This window comes from Mustela lutreola, chromosome 8 (genome assembly GCF_030435805.1).
Source record: "Mustela lutreola isolate mMusLut2 chromosome 8, mMusLut2.pri, whole genome shotgun sequence".
NCBI classification, from domain to species: Eukaryota; Metazoa; Chordata; class Mammalia; order Carnivora; family Mustelidae; genus Mustela; species Mustela lutreola.
This window is the reverse complement of record NC_081297.1, coordinates 72,586,946-72,606,978: the sequence shown is the minus strand read 5'-3', so window position 1 is coordinate 72,606,978 and position 20,033 is coordinate 72,586,946. Positions and strand designations below refer to the sequence as shown.

The 20,033-nt window shown below is 39.3% G+C and overlaps 1 protein-coding gene across 3 annotated transcripts in view; it reads left to right on the top strand.

Annotated features, from left to right (window-relative positions):
* PDZRN4 (PDZ domain containing ring finger 4) overlaps window positions 1–19,619 on the top strand; it is a 349,032-nt gene extending 329,413 nt beyond the window's left edge. For all 3 annotated transcript variants that reach the window (XM_059185636.1, XM_059185637.1, XM_059185638.1), the window contains 3 exons: window positions 6,495–6,596; window positions 11,431–11,547; window positions 15,227–19,619. In XM_059185636.1, the coding sequence (XP_059041619.1) occupies window positions 6,495–6,596; window positions 11,431–11,547; window positions 15,227–16,753 (1,746 nt within the window). In that variant the 3' untranslated portion in view covers window positions 16,754–19,619. The remainder of the gene's footprint in view (window positions 1–6,494; window positions 6,597–11,430; window positions 11,548–15,226) is intronic.
* The last annotated feature ends 414 nt before the right edge of the window (window positions 19,620–20,033 follow it).

Below are 20,033 nucleotides of genomic sequence, written 5' to 3'. Positions count from 1 at the left end.
AAGTAACAAACATTAACTTCCAGTAGTAAGAGCAACACCACCACCAGTTTCTGCTGCCTTTTCCAGAATAAATTAGGGAAACATAGATTCCTGTGTTCTATGAGGACCTGAAAGTCTAGAAGTCTGAAGAAATTTGATTTATGTGAAAATGTAGAGATTGACAAAATTTCAGTTTAATGAGCAAGATGATAAATGGAACATAAGGGGGATTGTGGAGCTGGAAAGAATTCCAGGCCAAATTAGAAATGACTTTGAATGCTAGAGTTTGTCTCCCATACCGCCTCGACCCTCTCTCTCTCCTCTGAGTCCTTTCCCATACAGAGTGCTGCAGAAAGACACACAGCTCCCCAACTTGTGTGTCCAGATTAACCCAAATTTAGAGCCGAGGCTGAGTTTACTGCTGATCATACAACTACAAAGCTGAGAAGATGACTCACAAGAAAAACTGAAGAAGTTATCAACCATGTAAACACTCTGCATAACTTTTAGACCGTATGATGAACCTACAGCTCCCACTTCTCCTTCCTAGATGTGAATGTTTGACGAATGTTGCTTTGCATTTTAACAATAGATTCAACACTCTGCCTAGAACCAGGACTTCGAAAACAGACGAGATGCCATCCTGGGATTGGGGCACTCCCGGTGCAATTAGAAAGACAGCTGCCCACACAGAGAAGACAATGCAGGGGGCGCTGTCATGGCCACGCATGGTGCACTGCCTGGGACCCTGCGTTATCCTGCCCAGCCTTCTCCTCTTCCCTTTCTTCAGGGCTCCACTCACTGATTCACACCTCTACTGCATACCCTTGCTCCTCTCTAGCTAGATGCTGCAGAACTCGTTTTTCATCAAGGAACAGCTCCTAAGACTCCAGTTAGGAAGGAATAAAAGTTTGATTTGTGGTCATTCATGGCCCTACTAATTTTTAGAAAACTTCAAGAATATAACTTGTATTCCTATAGTTCCTTAAGTGGTGACCTATAGTTAAACAGAATGGACTATGTCACAGGCTCTATCAGGGCAAGAGAAAGTGAATCAGGAAACCAAGGCATAGTCTTGTTTGCTACCAGGTTTTCAGTGTTTTTCTCAATCATGAATGAATGAAACAGGTATTCAACGGACAGAGTGATAGGATAAATGAATACAATCTGCAGTAAAGCTTTACTGATGTAGCCTCATTAAAAAACAAGGGTACCATTTTTGTGTACCATCTAGATAAAGAAAGCTTCAAACATATTTTATCATTATTATTTTGACTTGGAAACAATTATAAATGTATCGTTCACCTTGTTAACATCTACAGTTGAATATACTCAATTGAAAAGAATATAATCTTCTCATGATGCTCAAGGTCATATTGTGCCCAGCAATCATTACAGGATGCTATAATAACAATAAATACTCAATCATTAAAACATCTGGAAGACTTTGTGCCACAATATGAAATCACCCTGGTTGGCCACATTTTCTAATGTGTTACATATATATATATATTTTTTTTTGGTCATTTTTCTCTTGCTGCTTCCAGCAGTCACGTCTTCTCTCACCATCTACTCTCCACATATGACACCTTCTCCAGCAACCTCCCTGGGTCCTTTGCTGATTTCCAGCTAACCACTTTCTCATAAGCTAGATCTACAAATACAGTCGTTAAAATTGCATCTATTCATTCTATGAGTAGAGGTAGATAGAAGTAAAGCGATTGTATTGTCATATATACATGTTATATGTTTTGAGGCTTCCTTATTTTTGGCTATATTAGAGGCAGATAAAGTTTTCAGATAAAATATTTGCTGGATAATAAGGCATTCCTTAATGGAGTTGTTCACTGAAGAAACAACAGCAGGATTGACAAAATGCTGTTGTCTGCCTGATTACTTTATATTCAGTGACAAATATGTCACATTTAATGAACAAATACATGTCACATTAAAAAGCCTAGAATTCAAGTCTATTTGCACACATAGGAAACAAAGAGTCTTAAGGGTGATGGTGAAATTATATTAAATAAAACTGTGACAAAATTGTACCCACAGACAAATAGCTCCCATATGGCTGATGAGGAGATTATGGGATACCCTGTAATGAACAATTAATGACTCCTGTCGCAGGGAGATGAGAGGGGGAGAAAGAGAGGATTTACTTCTTATCCTTGGAGTTTCCTGGCTGGCTTTTATGTAAATGAATCTCTTTAGAGCTATTGTGGTTTTAATTTCCTGTTCATGATGACCTAAGGAGAGTACTCCTATGGTCCTGTCCTCATGGCGTAGCTAAAATTTTCTAAAGGTAGTACATCGCGGGTCTATTAAATGACCTCACCTAGGGACACCACCCACACACAGGTACTCACGCAAGATTGGCCCAAGGTAGGAATTGTACAGAAGAAAAACCATGACCCGGTTTCATGAGAACAAGTTTTAACTCTCCCATGCTTTTTTCCCTGCAAGCACTTGACAGTTCTGTGTGCTGTGCCATTGCCACAAGCTTGTGGTATCAGATGTAGCCTCAGGAATTCATATGGTGAAGTCCTCTCACAAAATTGCAATGCTGAGTGAAGACGGGCTTTTCTGAGCCCCACAGAGGAGGAACTAAAGACCACATACCTCCATGATCAGAGGGCTATATCCTCACTTCCTCCTTGGGACAGTAAACGTACAGTATTCTATGTCAGCAACCTAATCTCATGTTTGCCAAAAAAGTCGGTCATGTTCCTAAGGATTACTCCCTCCCTGACAAAACCCTGCAAAAACTCAAGCAGTGGGGCAATAAGATTCCAACTGAGCTTTCTCTCTCTATCTCTGCCCTATGCATAAGCTTGTCCCCAGCTTTTGTTCCAATGCTTTTCTTTTCTGCCCTTTAGATAACTGTTTTCCTCCCATTTCTGTTCTGTCCACCTCTGTATCTCTGTATGTTATTCACCTTCCTTCCACACTAAAATATAAGCACACTTAAAGTACATCATGCCTCTTTTGCCTTTAGGCTCCTGCATTTTCAAATAAATTCCATAGGTGGTCAGATGCCAAGAATTTTAGTTGCCCCCCACTTCTGGAACATCAATATAAGAAACCTAAAAAAATGGCATATTCATGCAAAAAAAGCTATATTAAACCATTTCTAGGCTTTTAGGGTCCAGCACAATTTGTGCGCACACACGCACACATGTATATATGCACTCATATGCACATACAGGAGATTGGGCCTAAAGTGAGATTTTGGGTGATTTATCTTTGTAATGCCACAAATCTCTTCTAAGACAAAGCAATATCTGCTTTGAAATCAATATTTACATACGGCCATGCACAGAAAATGAGACAAGACATATTCTCTGGCGCAGTTTTCCCTCATTTACGACAAAAGTTGTATGTTGCCTTTCTCCTGGTTCTCTTTCCCTCTCTTTTCTTAAAATGAAAGCCTTCCATTAAACCGTGGCGATGCGGTTCATCATTTATCTCCTCCATGTGATTCTGAGTCCTTCACCTTTATGTCTGCCTGGTGTTTTCAGGCACAGCAAACCTCTTCCCCACCAGCAATCCTGCAGTATGAGCCATCCTTCAGGAACAAGAGCAAATGAAGGTTGAAAGCTCTATCTGATTCCATTCCTCAGACCTTTTCATTCTTTGCTGAGACCCAGGGCTGCATTTCTTGCCCCAGTATCACTCTGGATATCAAACTAATGTCTTGAGTTCAATAGGATCTACCAGCCAGTTGGCTAAAGTGGCCTTTATTTTGAAAAAGAAATAATAAATTACATTTTAAACCCAGATTTCTGTGGCAAATTCATTTCCTTTCACGTTCACATAGGATTCTGACTGGAAATGTGTTTCTATAACATGGGATCTGTCCTTCCAGGAACAAGGACATAACATTGGGACTGAAGACCATAGCTCTGGTCATGCGGAGTTCACAGAGAGAGACAAATACCAACTCTATGGAGACTGCAAATCAAACACACCATATTGTTTCTTGGTGGTTCTCTAGGAGTTAAAAATATATATGAGAGAGATGTCTTTTAAAGTAGAAAGATGTTTGCTACTGTGGATTTAATTCTTGTGCGTGAATTTTACTGTATTTGCTTTATTTAGAAGAAAAGAATCTTTACTGAGGATTAAAATATGAACATAAATAATTACAGTAGTAGTCATAGTCATAAGAAATAACAACAAAAATATCAACGGTACCATGTGCCAACCCAGAGCTCTTCCTGGATACTGGGCCCTTGGTTAAACCCTAGAGATATATTAACTCATTTAACCCTTACAAGAACACTCTGAGAAAGGCACTATTACCTGCACTTTTTTTTTTTCAAAGATTTTATTTATTTACTTCACAGAGATCACAAGTAGCCAGAGAGGCAGGCAGAGAGAGGGGGGATGCAGGCTCCCCGCTGAGCAGAGAGCCCGATGCGGGGCTTGATCCCAGGACCCTGAGATCATGACCTGATCCGAAGGCAGAGGCTTTAACCCACTGAGCCACCCAGGCACCCCATATTACCTGCACTTTAATATAGGAAACATAATAATAACGTTAAGTAAACATGAATGAAGAGTATTTAGGTTAATGGTAAGTGAAATGTAGATGAAGAATTTATATGAATATACTTGAATGAAAAAAGCAGGGAGCATTAGATTTTGCACATAAAAGGTGAAGAGAAGCTGTCTGAGAGCACCCAACTCTATCTCCCCAGGATCCAACATGCCTGGTGATGGAGGAAGGATGGACGATTAGGTCCATAATGAATGAACAAATAGATACACTGCAGATATACTATTAAGAATTACTATGAAATGGACATAAGCCCCCAAAGCTCAAAGAAAGTAAACATTTTCAAGTCCTTATTTTCAAAGTACACTTCACTGGGGACTGGGGAGGTGTAGTAGAATCCACCATGGCCAATTTATCTTTATTTGAGAAAAAGCCTTGGATTCAGCATAGAAATAGCTTTTCAGATGTATATTTTAGAAAAACCACAAAATTCCCTTTCCCGTCATTAGTTCCCATTTTGGAATCATAGCTTCTGTTTTCTAATTTGATTAATTTTATTGTGAGTTGCCAAAAGAGGAAGTGCACTTGAAACTTGTAAAATCTGAATTTCCTGTCTACATATATAAGTGAAAAACAAAGGCAATACTTATTTGATCAGAGTAAGAAAATACACGTTTGTATGTTGCCCCTCTCCCTTTGACTATTACGTATTGTCTGCTTTCTTTGTGCTCCATATGTGTGATAAGAGTCCAGGATTAAGGATCATTTATTGTGGTCCAGAGTTAAGATACCTGGGCTTATTTCAATAATTTTATCTGCCCTCGTGCATCAGCCAAAATCCCAAAGATCCACAAGAAAAAAAATAAAATAAAATCTCAGCAGTCTAATTCATCCATTCCAGCAAAAATGCTTAATGAAAGATGTTAATTATTAAAAAATTGGTCAGTATAGCAGCCTTTTCTATTTAATTTATTGAAATAATTAATATTTATTTTAGGCATAATTACTTGACCTCTTGAATTGAAACTTCTTTCTGCACATTTTGATTCTGTACTATGATCAAAACCTTCACCGTCCCTGTGGATTTGAACAATCAATAATATAAATAAATATAAAATATCCAAAGAAAGAAGTTAACTCAGAGCTAAATAATTTGAATATGAAAATGTAGCTTGAAATACAAACTTCAGAAACCTTATTTTCTCTGTCTGTAGAATTTAGAAAAAGGACAAAAGCTATATTTCAAATTCCAGCAGAGTCTTTTTAATCAAAAGTTTACTCAAGCTTGGTTTCTTGCAAAAAGCCATTTTTCCTCTGTGTTTTATTTTTTAACCTAAGTTCACTTACGAGATGAGCCATAAGATATTTCATTAGTTTTGTTGTTTGAGGAAATGGACAAATCTTAGAAAGAACTGGAGTATTGATATGGACGTTACCGATGAACTGTCTTTCTTTTGATTAGTGAAGCCCTGAAAGATATCCCGAGAGTGATTGGGGCAACTGAGTCAGACCCACACAAATATGAAATGATTAAATGAAAATGCAATCAGCAGTGGCCTGGGAGCACTGCCTGGTGAGAGATAATACCGCAGCTCTCTAATTGGCTCGTAGCAGACGTGCAGGATGACGGATTTCAGATGTGGGATTGCCAGTCCTGCTTCCCCCAGCACTATTATCTCAGAGTGACACTTCCATTACTCTGAGCGGAGAAAGATGAACGTCACCTGTCAGGGGCCGGTTAATTGTGTTGCTAGATGTATGTTGCCAGGGCGCAGGTTGGACATTTATGAACATAACTGCTTCCTCTGATGTCCGCCATCCTTCAGGGATCGATATGGCTCTTACTGTAAGCGCATAATTGAGTGAAGGCACTTACCACGGAGGGGCTGAAGATGAGCCCATTGTGTGAGTTTCATTGTCCATACATTCACCACAAATGAGCTGATATTTGCCATTTATTGTGTGCAGCATTGTGGAAATGGAAACTAATGTGCCACTTCCATTTGTTTTCTAGATAAATGGGGAAGATGTCCAGAATCGAGAAGAGGCAGTGGCGTTGCTGTCTAGCGATGAGTGCAAGAGAATCGTGCTGCTCGTCGCAAGGCCAGAGATTCAGGTCAGAGCGGACGTCAGAAATCTTGAGACTGAACTTGGCATCCATTATTTGCTGTTCTATATCGACTCAGTACTATGGCTATTGGTATAGCCAAGTATGCAAAACATATTTAAGAGTCATCTTTCCTAACTTACCAACCTCATCAACTTATCTTTTTGAGAAAAAAAAAAAAAAAAAGGAGAAGGAAGGAAAAAGATACACAAGATGGAACCATTATGCTCTCCTTCCACTTGCAAGTTATTTGAATGAATTCGTAAATGAAAAATGGTTCACTTCACATGATTCTAAATTCTGTCTGGATCCTTGCTTTAGGTCTCTATCTAAAAATACTTAATTGGCATATTAAGGTATCTTGAAAGACTCTCTAACGAGAGAAGCATTAGCATATCCAACTATCAAGTTAAATCTTTGTAGAAGAACTTTATCAAATAAAGTGACCCACGTAGCATGGGGTAGTTCCAAGTATAATGAAGGAATTTTTCCCAAGTGTAGTGTGACAAAAACATCTGTCCAGTCAAAAACAAGCGGATAGCTTCTGGAGGAATTGTTTTTTATCTTTAACAGTGGGGGATGTCATGAAAGTAAAGGAAAGGTAATGGTGGAAGAAAAGTGCTATGGGTCCTTCTATTTATATGCTTTTTATAACCCACCGCAATGCGGAAAGGACAGCACGTTGTCACCATTCTCTCCATCTGTCAGTCGTTTGAGTGAAGTTGCTTATATCACCATTTGTCTCCCAGGTTATTGATCTGATATTTTTCAAACTCAGTAACTGCATACTATCTATAAATTACATTGAGGAAGTGTATTTCAGTGTCAGACTAAATCCTGACTTGAATATAGTGGTTATAAAAGATCACCCTTTCCGCATATATTCCCTTTATGCCCTTGACCATTCTAAATGGATCCCATAAAGTCTGCTATAGCCCAAGGCAGAGTACAGTTATACACCTGCGGTCTCGGGAGTGGGAGAGAGCCTACACGCCTGGCTGGACTGCCTGTTTAGGAGTGAATGTAACAATACAGAAAATGTATGAAAGTTCACTAATTATGTGGAAGTTGTGCAAACCACTTAGTCTCACTGATCCCATTTTCTTGAAAAAGAACAAAATAAAGGGGCTAAACATAATGTTAGTGAAATGCATGGTAAACCGAAGAGAACTCAGGGGTCCTCCCTGTTAGAGAAAAGGTATTTCAATGTCATAATGTGGTTTCCCTTGCCCTTTCCATGTAACTTCTAGAGAACCTCATTAATTTAGAATTAAAGCATTTCCTGAAACTATGCCACAGAACGGTTATAACAGACTGTGGAAAGAATCAAAATTCATGCTGTAAGACTAGATCCTGTTAATCATTAATAGAATACATATGCTTGGTAGAACTGGTGGCATTTTCAAATATCTGACTACACTCCTGACCTAACAGAATCAATGTTGGAAGATGAATTTCCAAACAGGACTTCCTCTCCACAGTTGAGAAAAGATGGCTGTCTGACTGCAGGATACTCTGTCCTGTCAAAATCAGGATCTGCTTCAGCCCCTTGATCCTAAAGAAGCCTCATGACACTGGAAGAAAGCTAACTGCATTTAGAAAATCAGATTTCGAGAAAAAGAAAGAAAGAAAATGGATCTTCACACCATATTTTTAAAATGTACTTTCAGCAGTACATGCTATAAAATGGCAAGAAAAAAAGCCAAGAAAACCTTGCCTTTATATCACCTATATTTTTTTAATCAATTTTAATGTATCTTATTATGGTATTTTTTGCAAATGAATTTTACTCGTGAAAGTGTGGAAGTTTCTTGTGCACTTTTTCTAGGCTTTTTCTTTTCTTAATATTTCAGATACTCTCTACATTCTTGAAACTGATCTACAGATTTGCCGGGGGCAGTCTTATACATCACGCACTATTTTTAAATAACTCATTTCTTTCATTCCCTGTCAACTTCCTTTCATTTTCGTCCTTAGACCATTAAAGATACTGCTATTCTGTCCTCTTCCCCTTGGGACACTGGGACAGAGAGGGCTCTCATAAGAACTTGTAAACATACTCCAGAGACAATGCGGATAGTTCCTTTCTCTGAAATGGCGCGTGTGTTCCACTGCTGAGCAGACAGATCCCAGTTTCATAAAGAGAGCCCCCTTTTCCTGCAGGCACAGCTCCAGGGAAAGGTCCGCCTGTGGCGGAGTCTGAAACTCTGACTACCATGAATGCTTGTTTCGGTGGAAAGGGAAATACAAGAGGGAAAGGAGGTGGCTCACTCACTGTGCTATGTACACCTCCAGCCAAAAGACTTGTCAAAATAGATGTGTGCTGACTATAGCTAACACCCAAGGGTCTGTGGGATTAGCTAATACGAAAAGAGTTATAGGGAATCATTAATTTCTACAGTTTGTTCTCCTTATCTTTCCCACCCCTTCATTTAAATTTCAAAAGACTCTGTTCCATTATTTACTAGCTCTGTGCAAGCAAATATTTTGTTTTGACCTGATTAAAGAAAAATCCCTTGGTGTGCTTATAAAAAGTAACATTTGTAGTTCTACATAATTTCTTTTGGAGTCTGGAGTTTTGGGCTTCATAAAATTTACAAGGGATTAAAGAATGTAAAACTGGTGCACCTGGGTAGCTCAGTGGGTTAAGCCTCTGCCTTCAGCTTAGGTCATGATCTCAGGGTCCTGGGCTCGAGCCCCAAGTCAGGCTCCCTGCTCAGTGGGAGCCTACTTCTCACTCTCCCTCTGCAGCTCTCCCTGCTTGTGCTTGCTTGCATGCAGTCTCTTTCTGAGTCAAATAAATAAATAAAATCTTAAAGAAAAAAGAGGATGTAAAACTTAGACAATTATAAACTGAATTTGAATTTTTAGTCCGCTTAATTTTCATAGTTCATCTGCATATCAAAGTCAGTGAGGTAGAACTTGGTTATTCAGGCTACATTAAGATAAATGAGGATGAGTAAATGTGTCAGCACTTTGGCCTCAGTCAAATTTGAGTAATTTAAATTCTAGGCAGCCTGTAATAAGTATCAAGAAACTCACAACTACCTTCATAGTAAGGAATATGAAGCATATGTGCTAATGCATTTTCCAGTGCAACTTAATGTCCTCTCAGAGTTTGTTTTCTTTTCAAGTGTTACAGTTTCATTTACCCTTAAGAGCTCATTTTGCCATTGTTGGGTAGTGAAAATCCCTCAAACTACAGCTGAGCCTTGAGCAATGCAGGGATTTAGAGAGCCAAAACCCCCACCCAGTCAGAAATTGGCCTGTAACTTCTGACTCCCCCAAAACATAACTGCTAATAGCCTAGTGTTGATTGGAATTCTTACGAATAACATAAACACTCCAGTAACATATTTTTATATGTCACATGTATTATATACTATTCTTACAGACTAGTAAGCTAGAGAACAGAAAATGTTATTAAGAAAAACATAAGGAAGGGGCGCCTGGGTGGCTCAGTGGGTTAAGCCGCTGCCTTCGGCTCAGGTCATGATCTCAGAGTCCTGGGATCGAGTCCCACATCAGGCTCTCTGCTCAGCAGGGAGCCTGCTTCCCTCTCTCTCTCTCTCTCTGCCAGCCTCTCTACCTACCTGTGATCTCTCTCTGTCAAATAAATAAAATCTTTAAAAAAAAAAAAAAAGAAAAAGAAAAACATAAGGAAGAGAAAAGAGATTTAGAGTACTGTACTGTATTAAAAAAAAAAATCCACATGTAAGTGCACCCACACAGCTCAAACCCCTGTTGTTCAAGGGTCAACTATATTGTCAATTTCGGCTCATTAGAAAGCTGCTGTTTCTTTTAACACAGAGTAAAACAGAACATGGACCGTAATTCAGTTAATTTAATCAGCATAGACAGCTAATTTATGTAATCCAACTCCAGAAATCCACTTTGAGGCAAATTATCTGTATTGACTGTCAACACTCATCATTTGAGCAAGGTTTCCCACTTCACTTTGTATTGAGAAGCCGAAAGGATTTATTCAGTTTAATTTGTGTAAGACTCCCACCAGAATACTTGGATCCTGAGCCTACAAACAAAACCCTGCTGCTCCACACTGCTCCACTCCCCTTAGATGCAATGTTTCAGAGATAGATATATACACACACACACACACACACACACACACACACACACACATATAGCAATTGCTATATATGTGTGTGTGTGTGTGTGTGTGTGTGTATATAGCAATTCGACCTGAAAAATGAATCAAAATAGACATGGCATAGCCTCACCTTTTTTTTTTTTTTTTTGAGAAGAATATTTTAGAATTTTTCTGTTCCTCCCCCCAGATCAAATAAATGTCTGTGTTTGTGGCATGCAGCCATCTTGTTAACTTGGAAGCCATCTGCCTAAAGATAAAAAAGCAGGATGAGGGTAGCATCAGTGTGTTCTGGGGGTGGGGAACACTTTGTATGCGGTCTCATTGGGGGTTGTTGTTAAGGAAAAAAGCCCAATTGTCTCATGGCCCTATTAGTACCTTTGCAGTGCTTTAATATGGGCACTGTTGGAGGTAATGAGCGTGACAGCTGTGGATTATGCAATATGCTTTTCATATATTCTGAAAGACGGTAATGTTCTGTGCTGTGAGATCTACTTGGTTATGAGAGAAAATCTGTAGCTCTGTTTCAGGAAAGGATTTTAAAAGGCATCTGAGTCCAATTTTTTTTTTTAATCACCTTTTCTCCCTTCTGAGAGGTGAACCTACCAGAGGCTGGTATTCTGAAGAGAATCATTATGATAAAAGGAACTGGTCAGGCATCGCCATTTAAGTTTACCCTCTTTTAGCATGAGCTCCCACTAACCTAATGTAATGTACTAATGTATTCTTTTGCAGTTGGATGAAGGCTGGTTGGAAGATGAAAGGAATGAATTCTTAGAGGAGTTAAACTTAGAGATGCTGGAAGAACAGCATAATGAAGCGATGCAGGGCACGGCCAACGAGGTGGAGCAGGTAGGGCCAACGACTTGACCTACATCAGTTGAAATGTTGCTAGTTTTTTTTTTTTTTCTTAATATAGAACCATAAATGGAGTAAAAACAAAATCAAAGGGTTTGATCAAACACCTCTGTAATGGTAATTTTTCTAGAGCAGATGGGCATCTCAAATGAAGCAGAGAGAATAAAAACAGTGTTTTTCTATTAAGGTCTTTCTAGCTTGGAAAGCTTAGGGACCATGCCAGAGTACAGCAAGATTCACATGTTGACCTGGGCACTGTTCGACCTCATTCAGAAATTTAACAGCAAAAATATGCATTGCTTTTCAATATGCCAGCCAGAGAGAAACTATATTTCATGAGCTACCCCTTCTCCCCAAAACTAATTTTATAATTTAAAATATTAATGTGTCTATTTGAATAGTTAGGCAAGTATAAGACGATGATGACATGATGTAAGCCATCAATCTCATTTATGTTTGTGGTATCATGGCCCTACCTACGTATTTCTCGACAGGAGTCACACTATTTGAGATCATTGATATCATCTCGCCTTAGGGTCACATAATCATTCAACCAAAAATGCTGAGCTCCTCATGTGTCCCAAGCACCACACTTGATCCTGAGCATACAAATTAAAATGAGCAAAGTTTCTGTTCTTAATTAATTCACTGCTGGTGAAAGGTTACAGAGGGGCCTGTAGCGGACTGAGTCTTGGAACTCTTTTGTGATTGTCATTGTTCCTATGGGATAAAAACAAGATCAGAGTATCTGAGATTTTTTATGTTGCGTTCATGTCAATCATCTGCCTGGTATAATTTCATGAACGCTTCTGCTGTCAGTTTATGGATTATCATTCATTATCCTTATCACCCTGGTCTCAAAATGAATTCTTAACACATTCTAAAGGATAGTTTTTTGGGTGTTTTGTTGTGTTTTTTTTTTTAATAGTTTTTTAAAAATCCTGGACAGTTACACTTAGGGACATGAAGCACAAACATCCGATCACTTTACCAAGCTGCATGATGGAATATATGGCCATGTTAGCTTTCCATAACAGAGATGGATGCGTGTGTGTATGGGCACAGGCCCGTATATTAAATAAATCGTTACGTCGCAGACTCGGTGTCAAAGCCATGTGTGCTCTACTCTGGGCTGAGCACGGACACTCATTGGCCAGTTCACAAACAGTAGTTCATGCTCATGTGCAGTGCTGCCATTGTGGTGATTGCTTTTCAATATAGGTAAGACAGATGGAATTTTTATGTATGACTTCAACGCTGGCCACAAATAAAGATATTTTTTTCGTGGCAGCTGCTGGTTACAAACAAAAAAGTCCTTGCTTCAGGCTTTTTCTCTCTTAGATACAAAATGTGACCTGATACAGAATTGACAGGGGGATGTTGGAATAAAGAAAGAAGGGAGAAAACCTGTCCAGGTGAAGTGATATGGTGTCAAATGCTGCCTACTCATCAGACGTAATACAAATTCTAGGTCTTTTGAGGTAACACTAGATGTCCCTGAGGTTAGATTTTCATTGTGTGGAAATTTTTCTTCGGCATGAGACTGAAAAATGATAAGAAGGACAGAAACCTTTAAAAGTCTGTACCCTTATAAACAATAATACTACATGAGAAATATCTTGGTAGAAGCATTGCCTGTCACCATAATAATTCCATAGGGAAAGGACAAATGAGAGAGGGGCATTATATTAGAAACTAGGAAGTCTAGGTTTGGGAATGGAAAATGCTTTTTTTATTTTCATACTGCTTATAAACCAGTGACTAAAGAAACGGGAATTTGATTAAAAAAACAAAACGTATATCTGTACTTCAAAACTAAAATCCATATACACATGAAAGTTTCGCTTCCTATACTATCCTTGATGTTAGGGTTGCTGTTGACACATTGTGGAACACCTCCCCTGGCATAATTTGTCTGTATCCTTGGCACTCCACATAAAAAGACTAAAAAAAAACCCCAAAACTAGGTTTTTTATATTTTTAAACTCATTGAAGATATGAAAAAATACAAGTGTAAATAATGTGGTGTATCCACTCAGATGTCCAATATCAATAACATCCTCTGCAGGGGCTATGGTATGTGTGACTGTCACCACATCAGATTTCTATTGTCAGCTTATAAGCAAGGACCATACAGATATTTCAAGTGCTCCACTGTTAATCACAGTTACTTATTTAGAATATTATTTTTTATCAATATGACATTTAAAATCTCAACATATTTTCAAAAAATGAGGAAAACTATTTTAGGGAAAGACTGGGAATCCTTAAATAACATTATACATGGTCATGTTCTCTCCTCTGCAGTTTATGTGATGTTTTGTTCTGCTTTCTGTGGGAGAAAATAAAGCAGTTTTCTTGATAGACTCTTTCACGCCTGTTTTTGAATACCTTTTCTCATGCTTTCTGTCCTTTTTTAACACCAACAGACTTAATTATATTTAATTGTGTAATTACACCTGCTAGAGGAAAATATTTACGTAAAATGGTAAGTTTATGTATAAAGGAAATACAATGTAGAAACTGCCATGTAGACTTATATATGATACATGATGGAGGAAAAAATAATTTTACCCTCTTCACAGAGAAGAATTACATAAGCATCCTCTTAGGATAGCAACAGTGATTTGTTCTACATGAAAGCTACAAACTATCAAGAAATAAAGTGTACATATGAGTGCGTATTCACAAATATGTCAAAAATATATTTTTGTGATACAATGCCCATGTCTGGCAATCAGTGCTTCTCCAATTTTCATGAGAACTGCCACTTTACTCTGAGTAGAATAAAATTCACATCTGAAGGAAGTTCCAAGTAGAAAGTAGTAGAGAGTAGAAAAATACTTTTAAGTAACCCAAAGCAGTCCTGAGATGATTTTGTTGCTTTTGAGCAATGTGATTTGGAGAGGCACTGAGGTCAGGGTACCTATGCAGGAATATGGCGTCCTGGACATACAAGAAATCCTGATTCTGGGGCATGGCACTGGCCTTTTCTACCTCTCTCTGAGTCACTCATAAACTGATTCCATCTGGGCTTAAAGTTCCTCATCGATAGAGAGAAGGACCGAGGCTTCAGTACTAACCTATCCCTGCGATACTGTGCTCTCTAGCTTACCATAACCAGTGTGTCATAGATCAGAGAAGTTTCTTCTGAGCTTGAAGTTCAGGGAAAAAATCCTCATAATAAGGTGACTTGGCTTCAGAACTCCAGGCCTCCACACTGCAGAAGACCATTTAGACCACCTGTCTCACTCATTCTTTTCTGTGTTACCACCTCAGAGACTCACACAGTCTCTCACTGTGTGAGAGACTGTGTAAATGAGAGTTGTGTAAATGAGTCTCTCACTCATTTACACAACTTCATGCCAGTTTCCCAAGTAGGAGAGAACCTTAACGTAAGAATCATTTACTAAAATGTGGCCTACTTTATTTATCCCCAAGTCAAGTCTCTAAGCAGTTTTGGTTTTCTTTCTTTCAGTTCATAAAAAGCTGCCTTGAGCAAATTGTCTTTATTTCTAAAATGGTTAAGGGTACTAAAATTGGAACAGCTTTCTAGGAACCATACCTTTGCCAAGAAGAATCATTTTTTACAAGCAAGTTTTGCAACAACCTGTGTTTTTTTTTTTTTTTTAAATAACACGTTTTGTTTGATCTCTCCACTTTATTTTCTCAGCCAAAAAAACAAGAAGAAGAAGAAGGCACAACAGACACGGCAACATCGTCCTCCAACAACCATGAGAAGGACAGCGGGGTAGGGCGCACGGATGAAAGCTTGCGGAATGATGAGAGCTCAGAGCAGGAGAACGCAGCCGAGGATCCCAACAGCACATCTTTGAAGAGCACAAGAGAGCTGGGGCAGAGCCAAGACACTCTGGGAAGCGTTGAGCTTCAGTGCAACGAGAGCTTCGCGTCTGGCGAGTACATTGACTCTGACTGCCTTGGCAACCCGGACGAGGAGTGTGAAAGATTCCGACAGCTCTTGGAGCTCAAATGCAAGATTCGAAACCATGGAGAGTATGACCTGTATTACTCGAGCAGCACAATAGAATGCCATCAAGGGGAACAAGAGGGAGTGGAGCACGAGCTACAGTTGCTTAATGAAGAACTAAGAAACATTGAACTGGAGTGCCAGAATATCATGCAGGCTCACAGGCTCCAGAAGGCGACAGACCCGTACGGAGACATCTGGGCTTTGCACGATGGAGGATTCCGGAATTATAACACCAGCATGGATATGCCACGGGGGAAACTAGACGACATCATCGAACACCCGGAGAAGTCGGACAAGGACAGTTCTAGTGCTTACAACACAGCAGAAAGCTGCAGAAGCACCCCGCTCACTGTGGACCGTTCCCCTGACAGCTCCCTTCCCAGAATGATCAACCTCACCAATAAGAAAAACCTGAGAAGCACAATGGCTGCCAGTCCGTCATCTTCCGGACAGAGCAGTAAAGAGTCGACCTCCACCAAAGCCAAAACCATCGAAGCAGGCTGCAGCGCGGAGGGCCAGGAGAAGATTTCCGAAGGCAGCAAGGGCTCTGAGCAGGAGAAACCCAGCAGCGAGCACATCCCTTACCTCTCTCCTTACCACAGCTCCTCCTACAGATACGCAAACATCCCAGCCCATGCCCGCCATTATCAAAGCTACATGCAGTTAATTCAGCAGAAGTCCGCGGTCGAGTATGCTCAGAGCCAGCTGAGTTTAGTGAGCGTGTGCAAGGAGGCTCAGAAGTGTTCAGAGCCCAAGATGGAATGGAAGGTGAAGATCAGGAGCGACGGGACGCGGTACATCACCAAGAGGCCGGTGCGAGACCGGATTCTGAGGGAACGTGCCTTAAAGATCAAGGAGGAGCGCAGCGGCATGACGACGGATGATGACACCATGAGCGAGATGAAAATGGGCCGCTACTGGAGCAAAGAGGAGAGAAAGCAGCACCTGGTTCGCGCCAAAGAGCAGCGTCGGCGCCGGGAGTTCATGATGCGGAGCCGCTTGGAGTGTCTTAAGGAGAGCCCCCAGAGCGGCAGCGAGGGCAAGAAGGAGATCAACATCCTTGAACTGAGTCACAAGAAGATGATGAAAAAGAGAAACAAGAAAATTTTGGACAACTGGATGACAATCCAAGAACTGATGACCCACGGGGCCAAGTCTCCGGATGGCACCCGGGTGCATAATGCCTTTTTGTCAGTCACCACTGTATGACCGAATGAATGGGATGCAGCTGATTTTAGGAGGGTGCTACCAGTTTGGGTAGAGTATGATTGCCTCGTTCAATGTGGCATTTTTATATATATTTTGTGACTCTTGATAGTTTAAATTTTTTGTAAGCAAAAATACCTGGGTAATTTTTCATTTGTTTTTCATATGCTGGTACCTTCTTTTTGGCTGAGATCTTTCTTTAACTTGTGATATATTCGTATTACTCATTTATATATATAAAAAAACTAACAAAAGGAAAGAAAACAAAAAAAAAGCTTGAACAGAAATACTGAGGAGCCAATTAATTTCCTATTTTAATGTATCTATTGTAAGTTAAGATCTGGATTTATTTCTCTAGTTTACTTATTTTCTACTTTAAAAACAACTCAATGCCAAAACATTTCTATGCTTGCTTCTTGGCATAAGACATATTAAAATCAACCCTGTTAATAAATCATGTGCCACATCTTGTCTTATACGTAAAAACCACCTCTTTTTAATAGCCCGTTGTACATTTCACACATAAATGGCCGTTGTCTTTGTCTCAGTGAAGTGTAGATGGACAGTCTTCCTGTGGTATGTAGTGACATTGGTCATGTAGCTAGATAATTGTGGTAATTGTGACGATAAAAAATAAATTATTGATTATCCTTAAGAAAAGTTATCAAGGAGTGTTTTATTTTCATTGTCCACTATGGTTACCAGATCTCAAATTAGTTATATATGTATACTCCTTAGAAGACTCCTAATTGTGGATTATAAAATGTGTACATTTTCTATCACTTTTTTCCAATAAAACTATCTTGAAATACTTACCGTAAGTCATCGCATTACATATTCTTACCAGGATTCAACTAGATAATATATGTAAAGCATCCCACAGATGTTAACTAAACACCCCCTGGCCTGCCACCCATAAAAGGTAAAGCCAGGAAAAATCTACAGAAGCACATGGAGAGGGGTCAGTGAAGTGTCTGAAATGTTTATAATGGCATAAGTGTATTAGTTAACTTGAGGTGCCATAACAAAATATCCTAGACTGGGTAGCCTAAACAACAGGAATTTATGTCTTACAGCTCTGGAGGCTGGGAAGTCCAAGATCAAGGTGCTGGCAGATTCAGCAACTTGGTGAGGGCTCTGTTCCTGTCTTGCAGATAACCACCCTCTCCCTCTGTCTTCAGGTGGCAGAGACATAGAAAGGAAGTTGTCCACTGTCTCTTCTTATAAGGGCACTGAACCCCTCGAAAGTGCTCCACCCTCCTGACTCCTTCTAAATCTAAATATTTCCCAAAGGCCCCATCTCCAAATACTATTACACTGGAGGTTAGAACTTATTCAAAATATGAGATTTAGGGGGACACAATTCACTCTATAGCACCACATGCATTCTTTTGGTTCATCATTTGGGAATAAATTTGGGGGAATCATCTTTTTGAGAATTTCCAGCATAGTCAACTAGAAATGCCTTAAATGTCAGTTTATGAAAAAGTGAGCTTACCAGGTTCTTGAAATCTAACTTCGTCATAAGAACCACACGTATGTCGATCATGGTGCCTCCAGAGTAAAGGCCAAATCAGCCATGTACATGCAAACATGAGTTTGGTCACATTTTCATTCAACCCAAGAGATGGTTGGAGACACAACATCTGAATATTTCTGAAGCTCCTTTCTTATTTAAAAACCAACAGTGGCTTCTTATTCCCTTTTGAATCAGACTCTGATGCCTTGGCCTTATGTTCCAGGCCCTTCATTCCCTTGCCCACTTTGTCTCCTGTCCTTCTTTTCAGGTCTTCTCTGAGTTTATTCCTGGCTTCCTGTTTCCACTCTAGTTATCTTATACTATTCTTCTGCTGGGGTTCCTGTGCCAAATTTTACACTTCCCTCAGAGTGTAAGCACACAGACATTTTCTCTTCGGAGCCTCTTTTGATGACACCAGATTTTCTCAGCATTTTGGCATGCACTCGGATGCACCTGCGGTATTGTTTTACCTTCGTTTTTTTTTTTTTAATTCTGTTATTTGAATCACATAAGTAGAATGTAATGTCTCCCTGCATGGATTTTAAGTTCATGGAGTTTGGCCCTTGTGTCCCCACTCTGTCTTTGTAAACCTCTGTAAAATGCCATTTGAATAATAATGAATGCTGGTTGAATTAAATTACTGTATTCATTTATCTCTCTCTCCACATATTGGTCCTTTTGTTACTGTTTTACTTACTCTTCTAGCTTTCCAAGTTCTTATCTCCTTAAGGGTTGTTACAGAGATGGAAAAAAAAAAATGGAACTTAATTACATACAATGAAAACCTGGACTCAGAAATTTTAAGATAAGTAATGTTAATAGCAATCTAAGGCAACTGAAAATTTCATCATTTCCGACTTTAGCCATTGTTAATACAATCACTAAGACTACTCTGAATGCACCTGGAGTTTTAAACATAAGAATGTCTATATTAAAAGCTCAGTTCTTTCCTGACCTAATGGCTGTGGTTATTGTTTATCCTCTTGACATAGCTGGGTTTAAATATTCACTGTATTCAAATTACTCCTATAGATAAATATGATTTGGAACCAACATGTAGATTTTTCCAGAAGAAACATGGACACATCTCACAGAATGCAGTGTTTCCAAAGTTACCATTTTAATTTTATTTTTATTAAAGCCAAGTGTTCTTGCCAATTTTTAAAAAATGTGATGTTGGTATTTTTCATGTCTGTGTTTATACATTCTACAAGTTGAGAAATGTCTTTTTCAAAAATCAGTGAATATCTGGAACTGTTACCTTTTTATCTTTCTACGTAACCTATCTTTGTGCTAAACATGTTTTTCTAGTAAATGAATAATAAATCTGTTGTTCAGCAAAAAAAATAATTGCTTATATGTGGGATATTTTATTTCAGTTCAGAAGAAATATGTGAGTGTAAAGAAGAAAAATAGTTTCCTTGGACAAACCTTTGAAATTCCATATTTTATTGCTTTTTATACTCACGATGTGACAGAAATTGGTGTTAGCATACACATGTGACTGATCTAGGGGGTGGAAAACAATACATATTCGATGGGTATCTCTTCGTGACATACCATGAAGAAGGCTATTGTGGCTATCTTCTTTTGTGCAGATTGTCCTTCTCTGAAGATGTAACGCGGGCTGGGGGAGGACTCCTGTAACGTAGCCTCCCACAGCTGTCTACTGACTTAATCCATGTCTTATTGGTGTGTCTAAATCTTCCACCCAAACACATTCCTTTTATCCCTCCAATGAGCTTCTGCTCTCTGCTTCAAATT